The sequence below is a fragment of the Uncinocarpus reesii genome, genomic scaffold (genome assembly GCF_000003515.1).
Source record: "Uncinocarpus reesii 1704 scaffold_4 genomic scaffold, whole genome shotgun sequence".
In the NCBI taxonomy this organism is placed as follows: Eukaryota; Fungi; Ascomycota; class Eurotiomycetes; order Onygenales; family Onygenaceae; genus Uncinocarpus; species Uncinocarpus reesii.
The window spans coordinates 2,344,706-2,365,179 of NW_003052497.1; the positions used below are offsets into that span (position 1 = coordinate 2,344,706).

At 50.9% G+C, this 20,474-nt stretch overlaps 8 protein-coding genes and 1 non-coding gene across 9 annotated transcripts; 6 read left to right on the forward strand and 3 right to left on the reverse strand.

Moving 5' to 3' along the window:
• Positions 1-390: 390 nt before the first annotated feature.
• On the forward strand, positions 391-2,502 carry UREG_06933 (uncharacterized protein; the record flags this gene model as incomplete). Its single annotated transcript, XM_002583920.1, has 2 exons — positions 391-989; positions 1,056-2,502. The coding sequence occupies 2 exons, from the start codon at positions 391-393 to the stop codon at positions 2,500-2,502; spliced, it is 2,046 nt and encodes a 681-aa protein (XP_002583966.1).
• Positions 2,503-4,336: 1,834 nt separating this feature from the next.
• On the forward strand, positions 4,337-6,983 carry UREG_06934 (uncharacterized protein; the record flags this gene model as incomplete). Its single annotated transcript, XM_002583921.1, has 4 exons — positions 4,337-4,453; positions 4,584-5,346; positions 5,402-5,550; positions 5,685-6,983. 4 exons carry the CDS (start codon positions 4,337-4,339, stop codon positions 6,981-6,983), a joined length of 2,328 nt encoding a protein of 775 aa, XP_002583967.1.
• Positions 6,984-7,624: 641 nt separating this feature from the next.
• On the forward strand, positions 7,625-7,733 carry UREG_07989. The gene has a single exon. It is a non-coding gene; the product is annotated as a tRNA-Met (tRNA).
• Positions 7,734-8,138: 405 nt separating this feature from the next.
• UREG_06935 (uncharacterized protein) lies at positions 8,139-8,857 on the forward strand (the record flags this gene model as incomplete). Its single annotated transcript, XM_002583922.1, has 2 exons — positions 8,139-8,643; positions 8,838-8,857. 2 exons carry the CDS (start codon positions 8,139-8,141, stop codon positions 8,855-8,857), a joined length of 525 nt encoding a protein of 174 aa, XP_002583968.1.
• A 500-nt stretch (positions 8,858-9,357) lies between these two features.
• Positions 9,358-12,249, reverse strand: UREG_06936 (uncharacterized protein; the record flags this gene model as incomplete). The annotated part of the gene is made up of 3 exons (XM_002583923.1): positions 9,358-9,515; positions 9,580-11,821; positions 11,869-12,249. 3 exons carry the CDS (start codon positions 12,247-12,249, stop codon positions 9,358-9,360), a joined length of 2,781 nt encoding a protein of 926 aa, XP_002583969.1.
• A 283-nt stretch (positions 12,250-12,532) lies between these two features.
• On the forward strand, positions 12,533-14,844 carry UREG_06937 (uncharacterized protein; the record flags this gene model as incomplete). Its single annotated transcript, XM_002583924.1, has 2 exons — positions 12,533-12,624; positions 13,197-14,844. 2 exons carry the CDS (start codon positions 12,533-12,535, stop codon positions 14,842-14,844), a joined length of 1,740 nt encoding a protein of 579 aa, XP_002583970.1.
• A 529-nt stretch (positions 14,845-15,373) lies between these two features.
• Positions 15,374-16,469, reverse strand: UREG_06938 (uncharacterized protein; the record flags this gene model as incomplete). Its single annotated transcript, XM_002583925.1, has 2 exons — positions 15,374-15,384; positions 15,572-16,469. The coding sequence occupies 2 exons, from the start codon at positions 16,467-16,469 to the stop codon at positions 15,374-15,376; spliced, it is 909 nt and encodes a 302-aa protein (XP_002583971.1).
• Positions 16,470-17,294: 825 nt separating this feature from the next.
• On the forward strand, positions 17,295-18,755 carry UREG_06939 (uncharacterized protein; the record flags this gene model as incomplete). Its single annotated transcript, XM_002583926.1, has 2 exons — positions 17,295-17,786; positions 17,859-18,755. The coding sequence occupies 2 exons, from the start codon at positions 17,295-17,297 to the stop codon at positions 18,753-18,755; spliced, it is 1,389 nt and encodes a 462-aa protein (XP_002583972.1).
• A 508-nt stretch (positions 18,756-19,263) lies between these two features.
• On the reverse strand, positions 19,264-20,370 carry UREG_06940 (uncharacterized protein; the record flags this gene model as incomplete). Its single annotated transcript, XM_002583927.1, has 2 exons — positions 19,264-19,903; positions 20,027-20,370. The coding sequence occupies 2 exons, from the start codon at positions 20,368-20,370 to the stop codon at positions 19,264-19,266; spliced, it is 984 nt and encodes a 327-aa protein (XP_002583973.1).
• Between the last annotated feature and the right edge of the window lie 104 nt (positions 20,371-20,474).

Consider the following 20,474-nt stretch of genomic DNA (forward strand, 5'->3'; position numbering starts at 1 on the left):
GTACGCTAGGCCCAACAAGGACTAGCGCCAGTGACTTTTGCTGCGTCGCTTCTGATAACGGGCCTGGAAGAGAGGTCGACGAGGGTGTTTTTCAGTATTGCGTGCCCAAGCGTCTTCCTTGTGAGCATCGCTTGATCAGAACAAGGTATCTTGCTCTCTCTTGTCCTCAGTTTGGTTTCCCTTCCTTTGTTGGGCTAAGCGTCAAGTGTTCCTCTCCTTGGCCCTCTAAACCAAGCTGTTGCCTCCTCGTGCCTCTGCCCTGTTCTCTATTTACCGTCACCAAACAGAACGGCATCTGGTCCTTTATGCCATCCATGCTCGCTATCCAAAGCTCCTGGATCTTGTTGCTGCCTGTTGCTGATTGTTGACTTCTCATTGACTCTTTCGCAGATGGCTCCGCACCATCGTCGCCGGCTTGCAGTCAGTCGTCGTCGCCCCGAAGATGAGGGCGAGGAGGATGGTTCGGTGGCGGGAGACTACGAAGATGATTCTTTGAGCGATGCCAGCAGCCATCAGGATGAGGATCATGATGGTGAAGAAAGCGATTTCAGTGACCACGATCTCGCGAATCCAGACTCCGCCAGCAAGCATGGTCGCGTGGAGCCTTTAGCCGAAAAGGATGCCAACCTCCCATCGCCGAAAAAGCCCTCATTCGACACCAAGACCTCGGAAATGGAAGCGATGTTGAACGGATTGAAGCTAGCGGATAACGGTGCAGAAGCTACAGAAATACATTTCGACGATATGGGGGATGACTCGGGGCCTGCTGCGAACGACAAAGGCAGGCCGGTGTCTCGCGGCCAACGGGCAAAAGGGGACCGGAATGAATCTGCGAAAGAACGGGGAGTAAATCCTACATCTGTGCCAACTCGCGGTGGTTTTTTCCTTCATGATAAGAGGGGCAATAAGTCTCCAAATGGCTATCGTGCCGCCAATAGTTCCAAACCGAAAAGCAAACCTCACGGCCTCATAGTGGACAGCAGTCAAAGGTGAGTACTTTTATACCCGTTGCTGGCCCGTTCCTGACGTTCTGACGTGTCCTTGTCGCTATACAGGCGCCCTGCGCAAAAGCCCGACGTTACGGATGCACCCTGGACTCACGATCTACATGAGTCTATCAACCAGCCACCTCCAGCCCAAAGTCGCCCGTCATCCACTCAACCTTCTGCCGTTCCGCCGATGCAAAGTTACAAGCCAGTTCCCACAGCTCCTCGATCGACGCCGCCTAATCGCTCCTTCTCAAGTACTGTTTTAATTGGAAACGTGCCTGTTGTAGTCTTTTTACCTGGGATGGCCAATCCGATACCCTACTCCGCGGTTCCAAAAAAGCAACATACACGCCTTCCCCAACACCGCCCTCCGCTGCGCAGAGATAAACCCGTGCGAGTGGCGCTTCCTGGCTCACCGCCCCGTTACATTTTCCCTTCCACCGAACGCTCGTTCATCTTCATCCCTCGAGCTCTGCGACCAAATCAGCAACTGTACCGTGGTCGTGGACGCGGTGGGTTCTACGGCAGCCGAAGGAATAGTCTATATGGGGGAAGCGTGTATAGTCCAAGTCTGCCAATGAGTCGGAGATCATCCATTGGTAGAGTTGCTTCTCGCAACGGCGTGATTTCACCGGGAGGTTCTGTCATCTCCAGAGCACCCATTATTCCTGGAGACGTTGGGAAGCCAGTGGTCCGTCTTCCACCTGTAACGCATGGCCAGGCACCAATCGGTCCAATGGCACCCCCGCCGGTACCTCCTAACGTGGCCCCGGCTCCTGGTGCTGGACCGCAGCCTCTTGCTCAGCTGCCATCCTACACTCCTCAACACCCACCTTTCCGAGAAAATCGGCCGACTCCAACGATCCCTATGCACCAACCTAGGCCGCAGAAGACAGTTTCTGTAGCCGATATTGAGTCACCCATGGCCTTCTATAACCCTCCACCTCAGCAACAAGAACAGCCATTCCATCATCAGGTGCCTATGGCGCTGAATGGTGCTTCTTATGGCCCCGAATCCGCCGGATACCCTTCGCATACTCGCCATGTCTCGCACCCTCCACAAGCCTCAGCAACACCACTTTCTCAGATTCCGGAACGCGCGATCCATGCCCCTCCCTTTCAACCCTATCCTTACCCCCAGCCGCAAAGCTACTATTCCCCTGGATCTTATCTATCTGGGCCGGTTATGTACCCAGGGCCCAATGCAGATTACCCTCAATACAGTGCCCCTGCTCCGCCAGGTGCCGCACCCGTTTTCGTCCCTGCTGGACAACAGGCACCGTATGTCATTGCGCCTCAACCCCCTGCTGAACCGTCTACGCAGCCGGGAACAGTCGCGCATGAATCAAACGGCACTGTCTACTATTACGATGCCACCCAATTCCCGAATTATCCCAACACCGCCTATCCTGTGCCCCCGCAAGGCGGAGTTGTCGGGATGGGCGGTATGATGACTCCTCCGGGAACTTACTACTACCCCCAACAACCGAATGGGGCGATGTACTACTCTTAAAACAAAGGCGCTGGATATAACCTCTCTCAACGCCCCTTTATTGCTTTATGGGCCCAATTATATTTTCCCACATCAGTCCCATTTCTAGGGTTACATGATAGCCGGCGTTTTGTTTTTGGCCTTCATGGTAACGGCTCGGTTTTTAGCTAGATTTTTTTATGTTTTACGCATACCGGCGACCTTCAATATTTTAACCAATTCCCCCTTCTGAACTTCGAATGCTCGATATCGTCTGTTCTTTGACATCTTTATAATGATAGCATCAATTATGTCATTATCTTTTACCGAATGTTCTTCTTTTGACCAGCGACTGCTAATGGTTTTGTTCAAAAGCATGCAATGAATTCTCCCCCATTTTACCCATCGCTCCCAACAAAGCTGCTGACCCTTGCCCGCAGCCCATTCGATGATATGCCTTACCCTATCCCCCAGCATTCAATACCATAGCGTTTATCGATACCGCTTTCACTTCTCCTTCGATTCTATGCCCCGATCTGCTTCTGTGCGCCCCCCTTTCCTCCTTTTTCACTTTTTTGATATTCAAAATCACCCAATGTGTTCACTAATCAGCTGCTATGTATCAAGTCCCAAAAACCTAATGTCGACTGTAGATGGAATGTGCCATATCCCCTACCACGCGACTTCAACGGGAATATTCCTCTTCAAGAGATAGCTCGTGAAACTTCAAAACTAGCCATTCATTTTACGTTCTTTTCGGTCAATATCACTCTTCTGAGATCTTTCACTAGACCTTGCACTCAGAGCATCCTGCCCAATAAGCATTCAAAATGGGAGATTGACTTTCAGCTATTCAGATGACTGTCGAGTCAATTCTTCATGGAGCAACCGGTAACCTTTGGGCTATCAATGACGAAGGATGAAACAGTAATTCGTGGAACCATCTGAATTTCCTCGCATTCTACGGAGTACGGAGCAACTTCCACGGATCGCGAGGCTACATACAAGGCGGAAGTTCTGGGAAGATGGTAGTCAACTAACAAGTTAATAGTTATGGGGCAACACCCGACAGCCTCGTCGGAAGCTGATCTAACTACAGAGTCGAGCAGAAGGCTCTCCGTGTCAGAGCAAACACAGTCCTCCGTCAACTCGAGCACCGTCCAGTTGATCCGACATTCAGATATCAAATCGCAGCCACTGCCAACCCTTGCGAGGAGCGGTGTACGGTAACTCTGACAAGTACCAGGCTGCGCGGTAACAAGCGTACAATACGCCGCATGGATGTCGGAGGGTCTGATATCATCGAAGCTTCTCCGCATCCGAGTGGCCCCAAGCCCGCAACTAGGCCTGATCCGGACTAGCCGCCTGACGACCAGGCTCCGGGTCTCCCCAATGGGCGGCGTAAGTTACGGTATCAGCCTCGAATTCGCAGGCTCCAAGTGCACGACGTAACACTCGTTTCCATACAAAACCGCCGGAACCCTCGCCTGCGGTTGGTCCAATCCGCTGCAGCTCCCAGTGACTTCCTGCATCACTCGGACCCCCTCAAGTCCCATCGTTCCCCCCAGAGCTTCACCTCTTCTTCTCTTCTTCCTCCTCATCCTCCTCCTCTTCCCTCATCCTCCCTTCCATCAACCTCATCTTCCACCCTCTTCATACCTAGTCAAGTCAGGTCCAAATTCATTACTTGATCCAAATCTACCTCTCAGAACGCTACTCGGCTGTGGTATCTACTCAACCCAGCACATGGTCTAGAGGTCCTTGATCTTCTAGGCAGCCACTTCATGCCAGCCTGAAAGCTGGTGATCCTCTTCCAGTACCCCTCAGCCCTTCAAAAGTTCAACATCTGTTTCTTCTGTGAACTAGTCATAGAATCATGGCTGCATTGGTGGGACCCGAGACCCTCATTGCTATCAAGCTCAACTACGAAGGCGCCAATAGGCGTTTCAAGCTTCCCCTGAAAGACCTTGGAGCTTACACCTTCCCTCAGAAAGTGAGCAACTCTCTGTTCGCCCGGTTTGCCTTGTTGTTTTCGTTGCAATTTGATATATTGAAAGCCGTGTTGCTTCACAGCCCATTCATTTTTACATTGGTTCACTAATGAGTATGGCCATCCTGCTTAGATTCGTCAAATTCTCTGCCTACCAACCGATTCCAACTTCACCCTCGAACGTTATTCCGACAGTGCCGCAAAATGGATAGTTTTAGACAGCGAGAATCCTGCCATCTACAAACAGCTTTATCGAGCTGCCAAGGCCAAAACTAAGCTTCGAATTAAGTTGACCGAAGATAAGCATGAGCCTGAGCCAGAACAAAAGCCAGCACTAGAGTCATTCAGCGAGAGCACGGTTTCTCCAGCGTCCCGCGGAAGCTATCTGAACACTGTGCTGAATGATCCCGTGCCAGCCAGAGATGGCACTCGACCTCGTATTGCCAAGAGACAAGCTCCGCAGATGAACGATATCGGGGAGCTGCCGCAGCTTCAGTTAGCTGAACCCAATGCATGGATCATCGATACCTCGGTTCCGTCGAAGACAAGGGATAACCCGACGTTCTACATTGACTGTAACAACTGTGGGGACTCTATTCCTAACGCTCATTGGCATTGCAGCATCTGTGATAATGGCGACTATGACTTATGCCAAAAATGTATCGATGATGGCGTTCTCTGCCCAGGTGAGGATCACTGGCTCATCAAGCGCAGTGTGGTCGACGGTGCCGTCGTAAATAGCACTACCGAGACTATTGCCCCCAAAGCTCAGGAACAACCTACAGAAGACAGTACGGAGGAAGGTTCGCTTGAAACAGTCGAGGAAGAACCTGAAGTTGAACAAGATGAGCAGGAACCTGAGATGGCAATGCGTACATGCAATACTTGTTTCCAAGGTATGGACAAAGCACCTAATTTCGAGAAGGATAGTTTAAACTGATATCTATTTAGACTATGATGAGGCAGAGCTTGTCACTTGCTTCGACTGCAATGACTATGATCTTTGTTTCAGTTGCATGGTCGAAAATACTCACGGTCACCATCCAGGCCATAACTTTAATTTCATTCAGGATGTTGGAACCTCAAACCTCAAGGACAAGGTACGACGGCTTTGCGGCCCAGGCCGAGGAGTATCCCATAGGGCATTGTGTGACGAATGTGACCAGGTTAGCTCATCTCTCATTCTCTCTCTTTTTTTTTGATTTCTGTGCGGGTGTATTAATATTGTTTCTAGCGAATTTGTGGCGTGCGCCACAAATGTCTTGATTGCCCGGATTACGATTTGTGCTCCAATTGCGTCGACTCTGCTCCATCCAAGCACATCGGCCATCGGTTTGTTCCTCTGTATAAGCCTATTGCGATCGCTCCTGGCGTTCAAGAAACCCATTACGGTATTTACTGTGACGGCCCGCTTTGTAATGACCGCTGTTCATTTATCACGGGCATTCGCTATAAATGCGCCATTTGCCACGACACCGACTTTTGCTCTAATTGCGAGGCTCACCCTGAGAACAATCATAACCACACACACCCTCTTTTGAAATTTAAAACTGCAGTTCGGCATGTTTCCATCAGCACCGTGGGTGAAAATGAGCAAGGCCAGCCGTTGCAGAGAATGGGTGATCGGTCCCTTGCCCCAACCAAGGCTGTGGGCGTTTCTCACGCTGCTACACAAGTGCAAAAATCGAGCGACCTTCCAGCACCACCTTCTCCAGCATCTTCCGCAACTATCAATGAAGAGAAGGAAAACCACGAGGCGGAGAAGAATGAAACCCAGCCTTGGACAGCTTCATTTTCTTCGCCAGAATACTTGCAAGCACGGTTTGTGAAAGACATCGTTGCAGATGGGACTGAATTCCTCCCCAATACCGTGTTCAAGCAGACTTGGTATCTTCAGAACTTTGGCCCGCGTCCATGGCCTAGAGGTTGTAGTATTCGATTTGCTGGTGGTGATGCAATGTTCAACGTTGACACGGATCATCCCACTAGTACCAGCCAGCTTATCTCCGCAATGGAAAGCAATGAACTTCCTCGGGACGTTATGCCAAACGAAATTGTCCCGTTTACCTTGACTTTGAAAACTCCATGCCGCCTCGGTCGGGCTATTTCGTACTGGCGCCTGAAGACCGCCGATGGAATTCCCTTTGGAGACCGATTATGGTGTGATGTCGTTGTCCGATCGGCAGTATCCCAAAGCCGTGGTGACTCGGCGGAACAAGAATTTGGCTCAGTGCAAGGTTATTTTGATGGTCAAGACGAAACCCAGGAGAAGAATGGTGCGGAACCTCTTGCAGAGAGCGGGATGGTGTTCCCAAAATTAGATAAGGAGTCCCCTGAGTCCAGCATCGTAGAGACCCCGGAGCCGGCATCAACCACTGCCAAGGATGTGGAACACGACATCGCTGATGATGTTGAAAGCCTGACAATGGACGACGCTGACTCCGACGGCTTTCTTACTGATGAAGAGTATGACATCTTGGATGCCAGCGACGAGGAGTTTGCGACTGGGGCTCAAAAGCGTGAACAGAAATAGATATTCAACTCCATGATGGTGCGTGACCCGTAACCACTAGGCCCTCCATCCATATATCTCTCAGAATGCCAACCTTGTGTTATTTGCTTGCTTTTTTTATTCAAGGGATGTGCCCATGCTTGCACTCGTTTCTTGAATCTCATGCTGCTCCTAGGAGTTCAACGGTAAAACATGACGGATGTACCATGATTCAGTTTTGTCGGTCTACTCTCCGCTTTGCACCAACCGGATCGTGGTTGGCGAGATATTGGAACTGGAGGAATGACCCCGAGGGGAGTTGGTAGTTCGCCCGTTCCTTTGAAACAGGGAAAACAGGCGCGGATTTTGGTTTCTGATTTAATATCCAGCTACGATACTTGAGTTGAGACTGAACTTGCCTTCCACTCTCTTTGTATGTATGAACTTGAAACTGCTTGAAAGTCCTGCGAGCCTGTTCGGGGGGGTAGGTGTGAGTAATTACTATGCCTTAAAGAGTCTTCGCTAGGACTTCTCGGTCTTGTAATCAGAGTAATGCTATGGTGGTTTTCGCTAACAACCGCGTTCTGATTTCCGAATCCGTGCTGTGTGGCGGAAGTCGCGGATATGTTGGTGTAGCCTAACAAGGGCTGGTAAGGCCAAAGCCGCCGCCACCAGGCAACAACGCCCCCGTGGTCTAGTTGGTCATGACGCCGGTCTCATAATCCACTTATGACGAGCAGAATTCACTGCTGGGCAATCCGGAGGCCACCAGTTCGAACCTGGTCGGAGGCATTTGCTTTTTGTCGTCTTTTTTTTTTATATTCTTTCTACTTGATTGATTCGTTCCAAGCACAATGTCCGTTCTTAGTCATCAGCTTGAAGTGGCTTCCGGCGCGCCCTAAATCTGTCAAAATACGAGCCCGTTGATATCCGGACTTCTAGTCAATCACCATCTGATCTCCGTGGACCTGGACCGCTAGACACTGGCATAAAAGACCGCTCAGTACCTAATAAGAGCGAGCTTTGGACATGATGAACCTATTCTTCGTCCATCCAAACCGAAGCCATCTGAGAAAGCAAACGCTGCTACTAGAGAAAAACTAGTAGACATCTTTTCTGATTCCGTTGGCTTCTTTCTTCCCCTGCCGGACCCGCCTACTTCTCAGAGCAAAATTGTCCCAACCTGAACACTGCAGCATGAACGTGCAAAACCAATTCCACATCCATCCCGCCCGCTCCCTTCAAGACATTGACACCGCAACCGCCTTGATAACATCCTACGCCACATCCCTAGGCATCGACCTCAGCTACCAAGATTTCAACACCGAAATCAGCCAGATGCCGGGGAATTACTCCCCCCAGAACGGCGGCGAGTTACTCCTCGCCCTCAAGGGAATCCCCACCAACGCTCCCCACCCGGATAACCGCAGTTGCGGCTGCGACTGCACCTACACCGACCCCGACGTCCTCGGGTGCATCGCCCTTCGCGCCTTGTCCCCGCGCGTCTGCGAGGTTAAACGCCTGTATACACGCCCGCAGGCCCGACGGTTGGGGATCGGCAGGGCGCTTATAGATGCGGTGATTGGCGTGGCGAGGGCGGAAGGGTATGTGGAGATGCGGTTGGATACGTTGCCGAGTATGCGTGGTGCGATTGCGCTGTATAAGAGTCGGGGGTTTGAGGAGATTGAGGCGTATTATGACTGTGAGTGTCCGGTGGAGGGGACGGTGTTTTTGGGTTTGAAGTTGGAGTAGGGGCTGGGAGGTGAGTGACTTGGTGTTAATATGGGATTAGGATGGGGATCTAGGGCTTGCATAGGAGTTGATTGATGGCTGGCTGTCTATTTTTGTTGGTTTGCGCGCTTGCGATGGTTCCCTGTACACGTTTTATTGGAATAGCCAAAGTCCCAGAAATGTAACTAATTGCTGTACAATCTCTAAGAAGAGAGTAAAGTGACTATTAGATGTTTTGCCAACAATGGGCAAGACAAGTGATGGGAAGGGGCATACTATGAAGTATGAGAAAAGATAGAAACATAAATCCTGGGTTCTCGGGAAACATTGCTCCCATCAAACACTGATAGAATGAGCCACCAAACCAGAAAACGTCAAGAATAAATCACAAAACCTCTCTGTTCCTCCATTCGCCATTGCTTTTTTGACAAATAATATTGCAAAAATGCTTCAAAGCCGATGTGTCTGTATGTAGTATATATGTGTGCGAGTCTACCGCGCAGAAACAGAACTCCTGACAAAAACTTGCCTCCACAAATCAAAGTTTAATAAAATGATAATATAGAGTGCTTGACAAAGGAGGACGCTCCTTAAAGAAAGAGCTATAACCCCCTTCACCCGAATTTCATGATGATGCTAAGTTCTTTTTTGTATTTAAAAGAAACCACGGACGGTCGCCGTGAGATCAGTCAGTGCAACTATTCAAAAGGCTGACAGTAGCAATGACGTCCGACGGCTCAAGCAAGTGCCAACTAGCTTCGGTCTGTTTCGAACTAGCACCCACAGTGACTGAGAAGACTAAATCTGCCGGAAGGTTGGAACGTCGTAGAGCGCGGAACATATCTTGAAAACAAAATTAGTTAGCTGGCGGTTCGCAACCGATGGCCTCCCGAACGAATAGACTCACCTTCATCAGTGAAATCATCCCCAAGACACAGAACGAAATCCGGTTGCCCCTGACACTCGTTTACGAGTCTCGATGCAATCTCCCCCTTGTTGACAAACGTCGGTCTAACTTCCAGATTGGCCTTACCGGCCATGATTTCAACTTCCCACTTCTTTGCCACAGTGTTTTCTAGGTGTCTCCTACACTCCCTCGCCTGATACGCTCCATATTCAGGGTCAACACGTCGATAATGCCATGTCAATGCTACTCGCTTCCGTTCGACGAAAGAACCCTGTGTTCGCTCGGTATAATGCTGAAAGATGTCAAGCACTTCCTTCTGCCATCCCATGTTGGACTTCTCAGTCAGGTTTTCCCAAGTATCATGGTGGGGTTTGCGGATGAAGCAACCATGTTCGGCACTCAGCCCTAGCTCTGAAATGTGGCCCATCCATTCTTCCAAGAAGTTTTGATCGCGCCCACTTATAATCCAGACGGAGTTTTTAGGATCAGCCGCAAGAGACTTTAGCGTTCTAATCACGCGATCTGACGGGATTGCTGCTTGTGGATCTTTCACAATTGGGGTCAATGTGCCGTCGTAATCAAACATGAATAGGCGTCTTCGGCCTTTCAAATATTGATATAGCAATTTTGTTTTGTCGAGAAGTGGTGTCGCGATAGACTGGTTGAACGAGGAGAGATTGGTTAATAATCGTCGTACATATAGATCTGACCATCTCGACACGGTGTGCCTTGTGACATATTTATATAGTTCCTCGTGTTGCTCTTGACGCTGAGCGGGGCTCATGGTAAGCGCTTTATTTATCGCGGCCGCAACTCCGCCAGAATCCCAAGGATTGATATGGATGGCTTTGTGTAGACTTCCAGCGGTGCCAGAGAACTCTGACAGGATGAGAGGTCCGTGATTCTCATGCTGGCAAACGACGTATTCCAAACTGGTCGTGTTCATGCCATCTCGAACACTGGTGATGAGGCCTACATCAGCGGCACGCAAAAGTGCAAAGTATTCGTGGCGTGGGAGGTACTGTGGATAATGTTGAACCGGGGAAAAGCTCAGCGAGCCGTATTTGCCGTTTATTGTCGACACTAAGTGCGACATCTGGCTTGACAACTTGGCTTCTGACTCCTCTTTCTCTTCTTCCACGCTGGTTGGACTGGTGACTTGAATAAGTACAACTTTGTCACGCCACTGAGGATATCGCTCCAGAAACATTTCAAACGCCATAAGTTTCTGGGTCACACCGCGGACGGAATCAAGACGGTCTCGGCCAATGATGATCTTTTTCCCGGCATACAGCTTCTTGATCTCTGCAATGGTCTTCTCTGTGTGATCATCGCCGTATGCCATTTTTCGGACAGCGTCCACGTCGATCCCAATCGGGAAAACATCAACAGCAACATGGGCGCCATAAGCGTCGATTCCCGCAGAATTTGAATCAAATCTTAGTATCCGCGTGCAACAGGAAGAAAAATGGCGAGAATATGTGTATGACTGGAAGCCGACCATGTTAGCTCCCAGAACGCCGGTGAGAACTTCCTTTCTTCGAGTTAGACAGCGGAAGAATTCACTGCTAGGAAACGGAACGTGGAGAAAGAAGCCGATATAGATACCGGGAATCCGTTGCCTCAGGATACTGGGTAATAGGAGGAGGTGGTAATCGTGAATCCAGACAATGTCTCCGGGACGATAGACTTCCAGAATTCGATCCGCAAACAGCTGATTCAACCTTTGGTAGTCCTCCCACCAGCGGCGTTCAGACCGCCCGTCAGTTGGGCCATGCTGCTTGTAGTGGAACAAAGGGTAAACCTCGCGTTCAGCGTATCGACGCCAGCGTGCTTGGTCCTTTAGCTGAATGGTCTGGTCTGGCGACTCGGTATCATCGGCAAGCCAGACTGGTAGTATGCTTCCATATTTGCTTGTGCGTAACTGGCCTTCGAGGCGAGCCCGATCGCCTTCCGTGACGTGGATCCCATCAGCTGGAGGCGGCGCGGGTTTGTGGTTAGCATTGACCGGTATCGGAGCAGATGCCTTATTAATTGGCATCAAGGCAGTTTCTAGCGACAACGACTCAATACCAGGGGTTTCGGGCGGCTTTGATTGAAAATAGCAATCTTGTAGTGCGGACTTTTCCACCTCGCCGGTCCATCCAACCAGAGTATGAGACCATGGGTTATCTGCGGAAGCTAGGTATTCAAAGGAATCGAATATGGCAGATGTTCCGGGACGAGGGTGTAGTTCCTGCGACTGTGATTAGGATTGATTCAGGAGAGACAGTTGGTGTTTAGTCTTACCCAAGCCATGCCAGACCGGAAGCGAAGTTTATAAGGGATGCAAAACGCTGCACTGATGATTCGCCCGGTGAGATGAAGATCAGCGTGCTCTTCCGGCCGTGTCATGATGGAAGGCATCGGTTTGCCGTCCATGAGACTGAGGCGACGCAACAGTTCCCTGCTGGAGTGTGCTCCCTTTGCAGCAGCAGAAGGGGTGTCGGGAGACGTACTCGACGACTCAGTCCCTGAGCGCGTAGCCGCCGTTGGGGTTGAACTCGAGCATTCTTGTGCTTTCGGGTCTGTGTTCTGCGAGGAAAGGACGCCCTGGTTCCCAAAGTATCCGTCATTGCTCATCTGGTTGTTATCCGGTTGAACGGCCTCGTGAAGCGGTATTGGCGGCATTTTGGCTGTGGGCGACGCCATGAGGAGCGGATTCAGAGAGGGCAGAATGCGAGTTTGGCGAAAAGAATGCGCTGGAATGCCCTATATCCGGAGAGATCAGTGGTTAGCCCACTTCGAGAGCGCTATTTCGTCATCCCAGAAGCCTTGAAAATATGGTGGGGTTCACGAACCAGTGAATTCGGTAGCACTGCCGCAGAAATGCGCCGATAGGAACAGGAACACAGGGGCCGGCGACGAAGAGGCCGGATAAAGGAGAGATGACAAGGGCCCTCGAAGCGCAATGATGCCGTCGTGGTCGTCGTGGTCGTCGTCGGGAGGTAGGCTGCGGGGCACGAAGCAGAGAGGCGATGGGCGAACTCGAGAGGAATGTGCAAAGTTAGTTAATTCGATGATTAGCCTTGCGGAACTTCCGCGGTCAACTCAAAATCAATTCGGCAGGTCTGGAAGTTTATGACGGCGAGTTTGCTCAGGAGACAGAGTGGACGAGAGGCTTGGGCAGTTTGTTGGTCGAGGGCTTGAGATATGACGACAAATGCAATACTCTCGATCGGACTCTGGACGAGCCATGATCAAGTTAACCGGAAAAATGGCCTGGAATCGAGAGTTGAAGCTCATGCCATTCCGTCATCGGCCAGTCTTGGGCTTCAACTTGGTCTGCCCTTGTAGTCCGGGATGCCATTTGACGTTGTCTTCTGAATTACTCCCATAGTAACTAGTTAAGTGCTTGCTTGCGCCCTTTGATTGCTTCTTGATCCGGCTGGGTGTGTATTCGCAGCTCAGTGCAAACGGCATCTCAACGACACGATGACTAAGCCGGGTGGGATTTCATCTGGATTCAAAGATCCATCACGATCAAAGACGTTTTAAACCAGCGTTCAGAGGCTTTATCCCGCAGCACAGAAGGTGTCGCCGTGACTGGTGGATGCTACACTAACATATCATACCAGTCTTTCCAACCGAATGACCCCCCGCCGGCTTCGAGTCCCCCATCACCTCCAGGCGGAATGCTTCTACCACACCCTCCCAGCCCAAATTTCGGCTCCTGTTCTTCGCGGCAGCAGGAATCACCATGCAGTTGATCTACCCATCATCCCAGACAGCCTCAAGGCGACCCTTGAGGCACATCGCTATGCCAATCGACAGAGGCTGATTCGCCGCGTTCCCTTTGGCCCTTCCACCCACCCCGACGGAATGGGGCCGTTCAAGAGTGAGCAAGGGAAACAACGGCAGAAGAGTTGGCCAGTGCAGAATCTTGTAACGACAGAGTCTCCAGCCCCGACCTCGTCCGAACTGGGATTGGAGTTGTTGACTTCTTCGACAAAGAAACGAAGGCTGGATATTCGTCCAAATGGAGCCGTTTCATTGTTTCGCAGACTCGCAAAGAAGGGCTCTGCAGGATTGACTACGCAAAAGCAGGCCATCCAATGCCCGTGGTTAGATTATCTTGAAACATCAGGACATGACGGAATCTCGCGTATGGATGACGAGATAAAAGCCTTTGAGGCCTACATATCACCAGTACCACAGGAAGAAACCGCCGTGGAAAATCTGGTTTCGGAGCTTGCGGACCTTCTCCAGCGAGCAGACCATCCACAGCCACTACTGATCGGATCCAGACAGACAGGTCTGGCTCTGCGCCATTCCAATATCGACCTACTCATTCCTCTCCCTGATCCCGATGGCTCGTTTGAGAGCCGTGGGCCAAGCCCGACGCGCCCCAAGGTTGCAGAACTGCAACTTGAACGGCAAGCACAGATATCCCGCCTCCTTCGCGGTACTGCCATCTTCAACTCAGTCACCCTTATCCGCTCACGCATCCCCATAGTCACCGCTGTCCACGCGGCCACAAGCCTTCGGTTAACTCTTCATTGCGGCACTCAATTCCCTACCTCCCTTGAATTTATCCAATCCTACCAGTCCGAATTTCCAACTCTCCGCCCGCTCCTAGCGATCCTCCGCATGGTTCTGGAACAACGAAGCCTTTTCGGTCCTCAAAACCAGGGTATCAACAATTATACCCTGACCATGATGATCGTCGCCGCCCTCAAACTCTCCGAAGGCAAATATCCCCGCACAAACACCGCCGCACAGCTTCTTCACATTCTCCGCTTCTTCTCCACGATCAACTTCCGTCGCTATGGCATCGCCGTTGAGCCTCCGGCCATCTTCCACAAACGAGGCCATCGCAAATCATTTGATCGGATGCAGGCCGATGCGCCGTCTGTCCGTGGACAAATCAGCATCGGTAAAGTATCAGCGAAGTTAGCCAAGCACATGCTGTGTTTACAAGATCCAGCGAACTACATGAACGACCTCGGTATGGAGTGTTTTCGCACGTTAGAGATCCAGCGCGTGTTTGGGTATGTGTACGCTGATCTGCGGGCGGCGATCAAGGCGTGGGATGGGGAGTGGGAGGGTACTGCTGAAGAAACGACGGGCGGGAAACGGAAGGAGGATCTAAATCTGATGACTGCAAGGTTAATTCGAGATAGTGAGGATAAAAAGGGTGTAAGTATGCTGCAATTAGCCCTTGGCGGGGACTATGAGCGGCTTGAGACGATGAGGGATAGGATTATCCTCGGTGGCGGGAGTTAAAATGCAAAAGAAGATGTGTGGGAACTGGTCACCTCTCTTCTCGGCGAATTCAGTGCTTCGATCTCATCTCAATCGTGATGAATTAGAAATCTAAGTGAGCCCTAAATGATGGAGACGAGTCTATATCCCAGCCCGGCGAGAAGAGCTTCCAATATTTATACAAACCATCCACTCCAACGCGCTCATAAATCGTAGTACTAATACAAAATCATATGATAGAAAAGTAGCTGCTGGACTATCTCAGGCCCTCTTTAGTTGGGCCGAAATAGAGGCAAACGGGCAACACCTGGGTCTTACCCGGCGGAAAGCAAAAAGGGGGTATCTCAAGCTTCTTCACCACTCTCTACCCATCTTGTCAGCCATCTTCTCATCTCCTTGTCTCTCTGTTCCTCAGTCACTTTATCCATCCCAGCATCCACGCCTCCTCTTTCCTCCACTGCAACCCTGACTTCATCCGCACTCAGCCCTTTCACACCGCCACCGTCCTTCAACAAAGCGTCATCGACAGCCAGATACTCCAACCACCTCTTCAGCTTGGGCCTATACACCCAGTTAACAAACAATCCCTCCATGAACCCCGGTACATAAGCCGGCAAGCAATGCGATTTCGACAAGCCCAAGACGGCGCAAGAGCGCAAAACATCCGGTGCGGACGCATATCGGACAATAGACGCTATCGACTTCGGCAACGTGGTCGGATTAAGCCACTTGTCTTCCAGCGATGTACCAGGAGCTCGAAGAGCCGCAGTCTTTCGATCCAGCTTTAACCGCCTCTCTTTCTCTAGCTGCTTTGGCACCCGGCAGGTCAACGGTGTTACCCTGTTTCCCAGCGCCAGGACAACGAATGGCGTGAATTCTCCGCAAACGATCAAGATCATCACAAATGGGATCATCCTTCTGATGTCATAGGCGCTCCGTCTCAGCAGTTGGAATTCCGCTCTAGTAACACCCTCCCGCTTGACGAGCTGTTCAAATGCCGACGCCCCAGATAGTGCGCGTGGAGGCAGCGAGGTAGGCAGATACCCCGAGAAACCCAATTTCTTCCGAATAGGTGCTGCGGCGCGATAGTTGTGATAGACGTTCTTCAAGCCCGTTTTATAAAACGTGTAATATGCCTTCCCTAGGGACATATAATATGTAAGACCCGCGCTGGAATTCGCCGGTTTCTCGGGAAGCTCGAGCTTTGCAGGTCGGGTACTAGACGGTGGGTTTACTGCGGAGACCCCAGGGTTTATTGTGGGTGGTACCGAGGAAGATACGGAGGAGGAAGAAATAGGCTGCGATTGGGTCTTGTCGGACGAAAGAGGTTTTCCGCTTGCGGAGGAGGAGGAAAAGCACGCGACATCATAGCGAAGGCCGCGCTGACGGAGCAGTATGGGAGGAATAAATATGGCCGGACGGGCCTGGCAAAGGGAGGGAGCGGACGAGACAAGGGCGGCAGCGGCGAAAGAGCTGCGAGCTGCCTGGTGAGCAGCCATAGGCACGGGGGGAAGATAAAAGGATATAAGACGGCGACTGTTGCCAAAGGGAGCGAGCGAGATGAATCCTGTTGCCCGATTTGGTCGAAACTGCCCGGGGCGGAACAACTCATTGTCCGTGTTTGCTCCGATTGCCCTGTTTCGCATGTTTGCACCCCAACCTCCGCCTGCAAAAGTTGCGTGCCGACTCACCCGGCGACCAGCTCCAATCCGCCATCCACGCTCTCCACCGGCTTCATCGCGCGATGCGAGAGCTCAGACACGGTGCGAGCCAGCGACAGGGATCAAAATGCCTTGGAGCCGAACCGGGTTCCAATCAGAATGGGGCCCAACTCGCCCGCCTGACTGCGACAAGAAAAGCAGAAGAGAAGCAGAGTCCCGTCGCTGTACATCAAACCTCGAGACGCCGCCGCTAATAAACCCACTCTTATCATAGGGCGTGATTAGCGGAGAGTTCCAAGGCGGGAGCGTGGGCCGAGACACTCCTACTGGGGAATTCGAGGCTGACCCGCACGATGACTTGAATTCGAGCCGAAAAGAGTCACCCGCTCTTTCGCCGAATTTTTCTTTTAAGAAAAACGAATCTATGTCTTTTCTTGATGGCTGACCTTGGACGCACGCTGCACGCACTATTTCTATGCTTTCATGTAATCGTAATTGCTTGCTCTTTCACTCTATTCTTTCCGGGAGAGAGGTAGTTTATATCCCAGTTATCAGAATCCAAAGGTAGGGCTTGAAAAACGCAACAGATACGGTCTTTATTTACCATACGGTTCATGGGTCAATGCTCCCTTTCTTTCTGGAGTACATCTTTTGAACCCCGCCATCCCGTCCAGATCATACCCGGAGCGGTCATAGTGCTCCGCAGGTATGAACCTTTCCTGCGATTTCACTTTCATCACTAATTGAAAGCCTCTAGGTCGCAATTATTGGGATCGAAATAAGTCTCACCGGAAATCCTTCAGTGAAACAATGGAAAAGACAAGCATACGGCCTAAGGGGGAGGCCGCTGCGCTAGACCCGGAAAAGCTCACCTTTAGCTCTGAACGAGCAAGCAATGTGCCATCATCGCTTTCGAGCGATGTAGAACAAGGCTCTTTCCAGGACGACAAGATCGAAGAGGAGCGCCGATATTCTCTCACCCGTGAACCTACACGTGCAATTGGAACAGACGGGATCATAGCAAAAACGCTATCCATAATTCGGACAAAGGACTCTGGACAAGATCCTGGCCCTCCTCCCGATGGCGGTTTCGAAGCCTGGTTGCAAGCCGCCCTCGCCCACCTAGTAATCTTCAACACGTGGGGATTCGCCAACAGCTTTGGGATGTTCCAGGACTACTATAGTGAATCGCTCCAGCGTCCACCGTCGGACATTGCATGGGTGGGAAGCGTCCAAATATTCCTACTCTTCGCCATCGGGACCTTCTCCGGCCGGGCTACAGACGCTGGATTCTTCAAGCCTGTATGGGGTACAGGGGCTGTAATTATCATGTTCGCAATCTTCATGACCTCCCTATGTAAGACATATCTGCAGGTATTCTTAGCACAAGGCCTTTGTCTGGGGATTGGGGGCGGGCTAGTCTTCTGTCCAACCATGACGCTGGTATCAACCTACTTCTCCTCAAGGCGCTCTATCGCCCTGGCCATCGGCGCTTGTGGTTCTGCTACTGGAGCAATCATATACCCCGTCATTGTCCAACGATTACTCCCCCGCATCGGATTCCCCTGGACTCTGCGCGTCATGGGTCTCATCACAGTAGTAACCCTGGCCCCAGGCTTCATCTTTTTCCGTCAGCGCATCCCACCTCGCCGCAGCGGACCGTTCTTCGAGTGGCCCGCATTCAAAGAAGCCCCGTACTCCCTATACGCAGCCGGCATGTACCTCAACTTCTGGGCCCTCTTCATCGGCTTCTTCTACGTCAGCAGCTTCGCCCGCAGCCAAGTCGGCGTCCCCAAAGCCGAAAGCATCACTCTCCTCATGATCATGAACGCCCTCGGGACCATCGGTAGAATGGTACCCAGCTGTCTCGCCGACTATCTCATCGGCCCGTTAAACACCATCATCCCGTTCGCTTTCCTCACAATGATAATGCTATTCGCCTGGATGGGCGTAGACAACTCCTCCGGTCTGTACGCCTTCTCTATCCTCTACGGCTTCTTCGGCGCCGGCATGCAGGCTCTATTCCCCGCCGTCGTGACCAGCCTCTCAACAGACCTGAAGAAAACGGGAATTCGATTTGGGATGATCCTGAGCATTGTGAGCGTTGCGTCGCTAACGGGTCCCCCGATTGCGGGCGCCCTTATCGAGAAGGGCGGCGGTGACTATCGGTTCGCGCAGATATTTGCAGCCGTCTCGATGCTTGTAGGAACAGCCATCCTGGTGATGGCCCGGCTCGCTTTGACTGGGCCGAAGTTGGTGGCCCGAGTATAAGGATCTCAGGAGCAACATATGTATAGACCCGACATACCACTTTGTTCGGGACACATATTATAATTATCAGCTGGAAGTTCCCCTATTTTTTTTTTTTTTAATTTGTTTGCGGCATAAAAAGTTTTGTTGCCCAATATGTGTCCTTTGTCAAGAATTAATGATAGGCGTTGCATAGATCAAAGAAGGCAGAGCTAATGAAAATATTTGAAAATTTCGTTCCATTCGCATAAGCTAAAACTAGACCATCAAGCAGGTAAAAAATTTTTTTTTTTTTTTTATTTTTTCAAGTTTGAGAAGGGTCGTTCGAAGTGGAGATTTGCTGTTATTTTAAAGCACATAAAAAGCGAAGAACTCAGGGCAAGATTAAGACGTGGTAAGGATTCAACGTAAGGGCAAAGTAAGAAAAGTTCAAGGAGGGAAAAGGAAAGCGGACAGCCAGCAACAACTCAGCTCGAAAGAAGGGGCTTTTGAAGGAAACACAGGGCCGAAATCATTCCCCCTTCCACACTCAGAGCAGCTTGTAGGTAACGGGCCATTTTGCAAGGAGCTGACCCACCCACTGGCAGTGCTTGTGATGCTCGACGAGGTCCTTCACCAACCAGGCCCTCGAGGCCCTTTCCATCGTTTCCTCCTCAAGCTCAAGGGCCACAGACTCTGGAAGAGTGGCCTTGAGTTTCGTCTTAAAAATGTGCCTCTGATAGATGCACCCGGTGCAGTACTTATGGGTCTCTATGGTCCGTTTGGCAACGTTTGCAAAAGGCAAGACAGTGGTTAGATGATAGTTGTATTGGGTGGTTTGCTCAGCAAGCCGGCTCCGCCAAGTTAAGGGGACGCGAGGCCGAGGACTGGTCTGAGGAGAAAGGGATTGGAGGTACAAGTCATTCCTTGCTTGCCCTCCCCTTTGCTCTTCTTCAAATAGCCCCCAAACAAGAGCCCTTCTTCTGTCACACTGAACTTGGTCGAAATTATCGGCTCGAAGTCTTGCATATTCGGCGTCAGGCCTAGAGATTAAGTGCTGAACCACATCGTATGTTCGTAAGGGGATTCCGTATTTTCCTGGAATGGTTCGATATATCGGGATATCACGGAAGTGTCGGTCATCGAGGCCAAAACATGTTCTGACGGTTGAAGCTTTAAAAATATGAAATCTTTTAATGCAAAACCAGCATGTTCGCTTAAGTAGCGGGATAAATAAAAAAGGGCCGACATCTTCGCAAAGAGCGCATTCCGTTGTTTGCATAACTTGAAACAGTTGAAGTGCATTGACATACTTTAGACTTCCGACGGATTGGATTGCCCGGAGGGTCTCTGAAGCATGCATCATGGGAAGTTCGAAAGGCAGATAGGCCGATACGAGGTCAAAGGTTGCGTGATTAGCTCGTCTGAAATTGTTAAGGGACGAGATGTCTAAGTGAGAGAAGATCTGGAACATGGTTTCGGCCGGAAACCTATCCAAAGTTCCTGCAGATGAATCTCTATGTGTAACAGGCGCCCTAGGGACGTTAGGGTCGCATTGGAGGATTCGGTCCTCCATGCGCGAGACCGGACTGGAGATAATGTCCATGTTAGGACCAGCTGATTCTTGCGGCGCGCTAAAATCCCTCGCTGTTGCCATATTGGATAATGATATGAAGCTTTCAATGTCGAGACTACTGAAAATTATTAGCTGCAATGCCTAAAACTTGAGCCTACGTAGCCTTTCTTACTGAATGTGAGAAA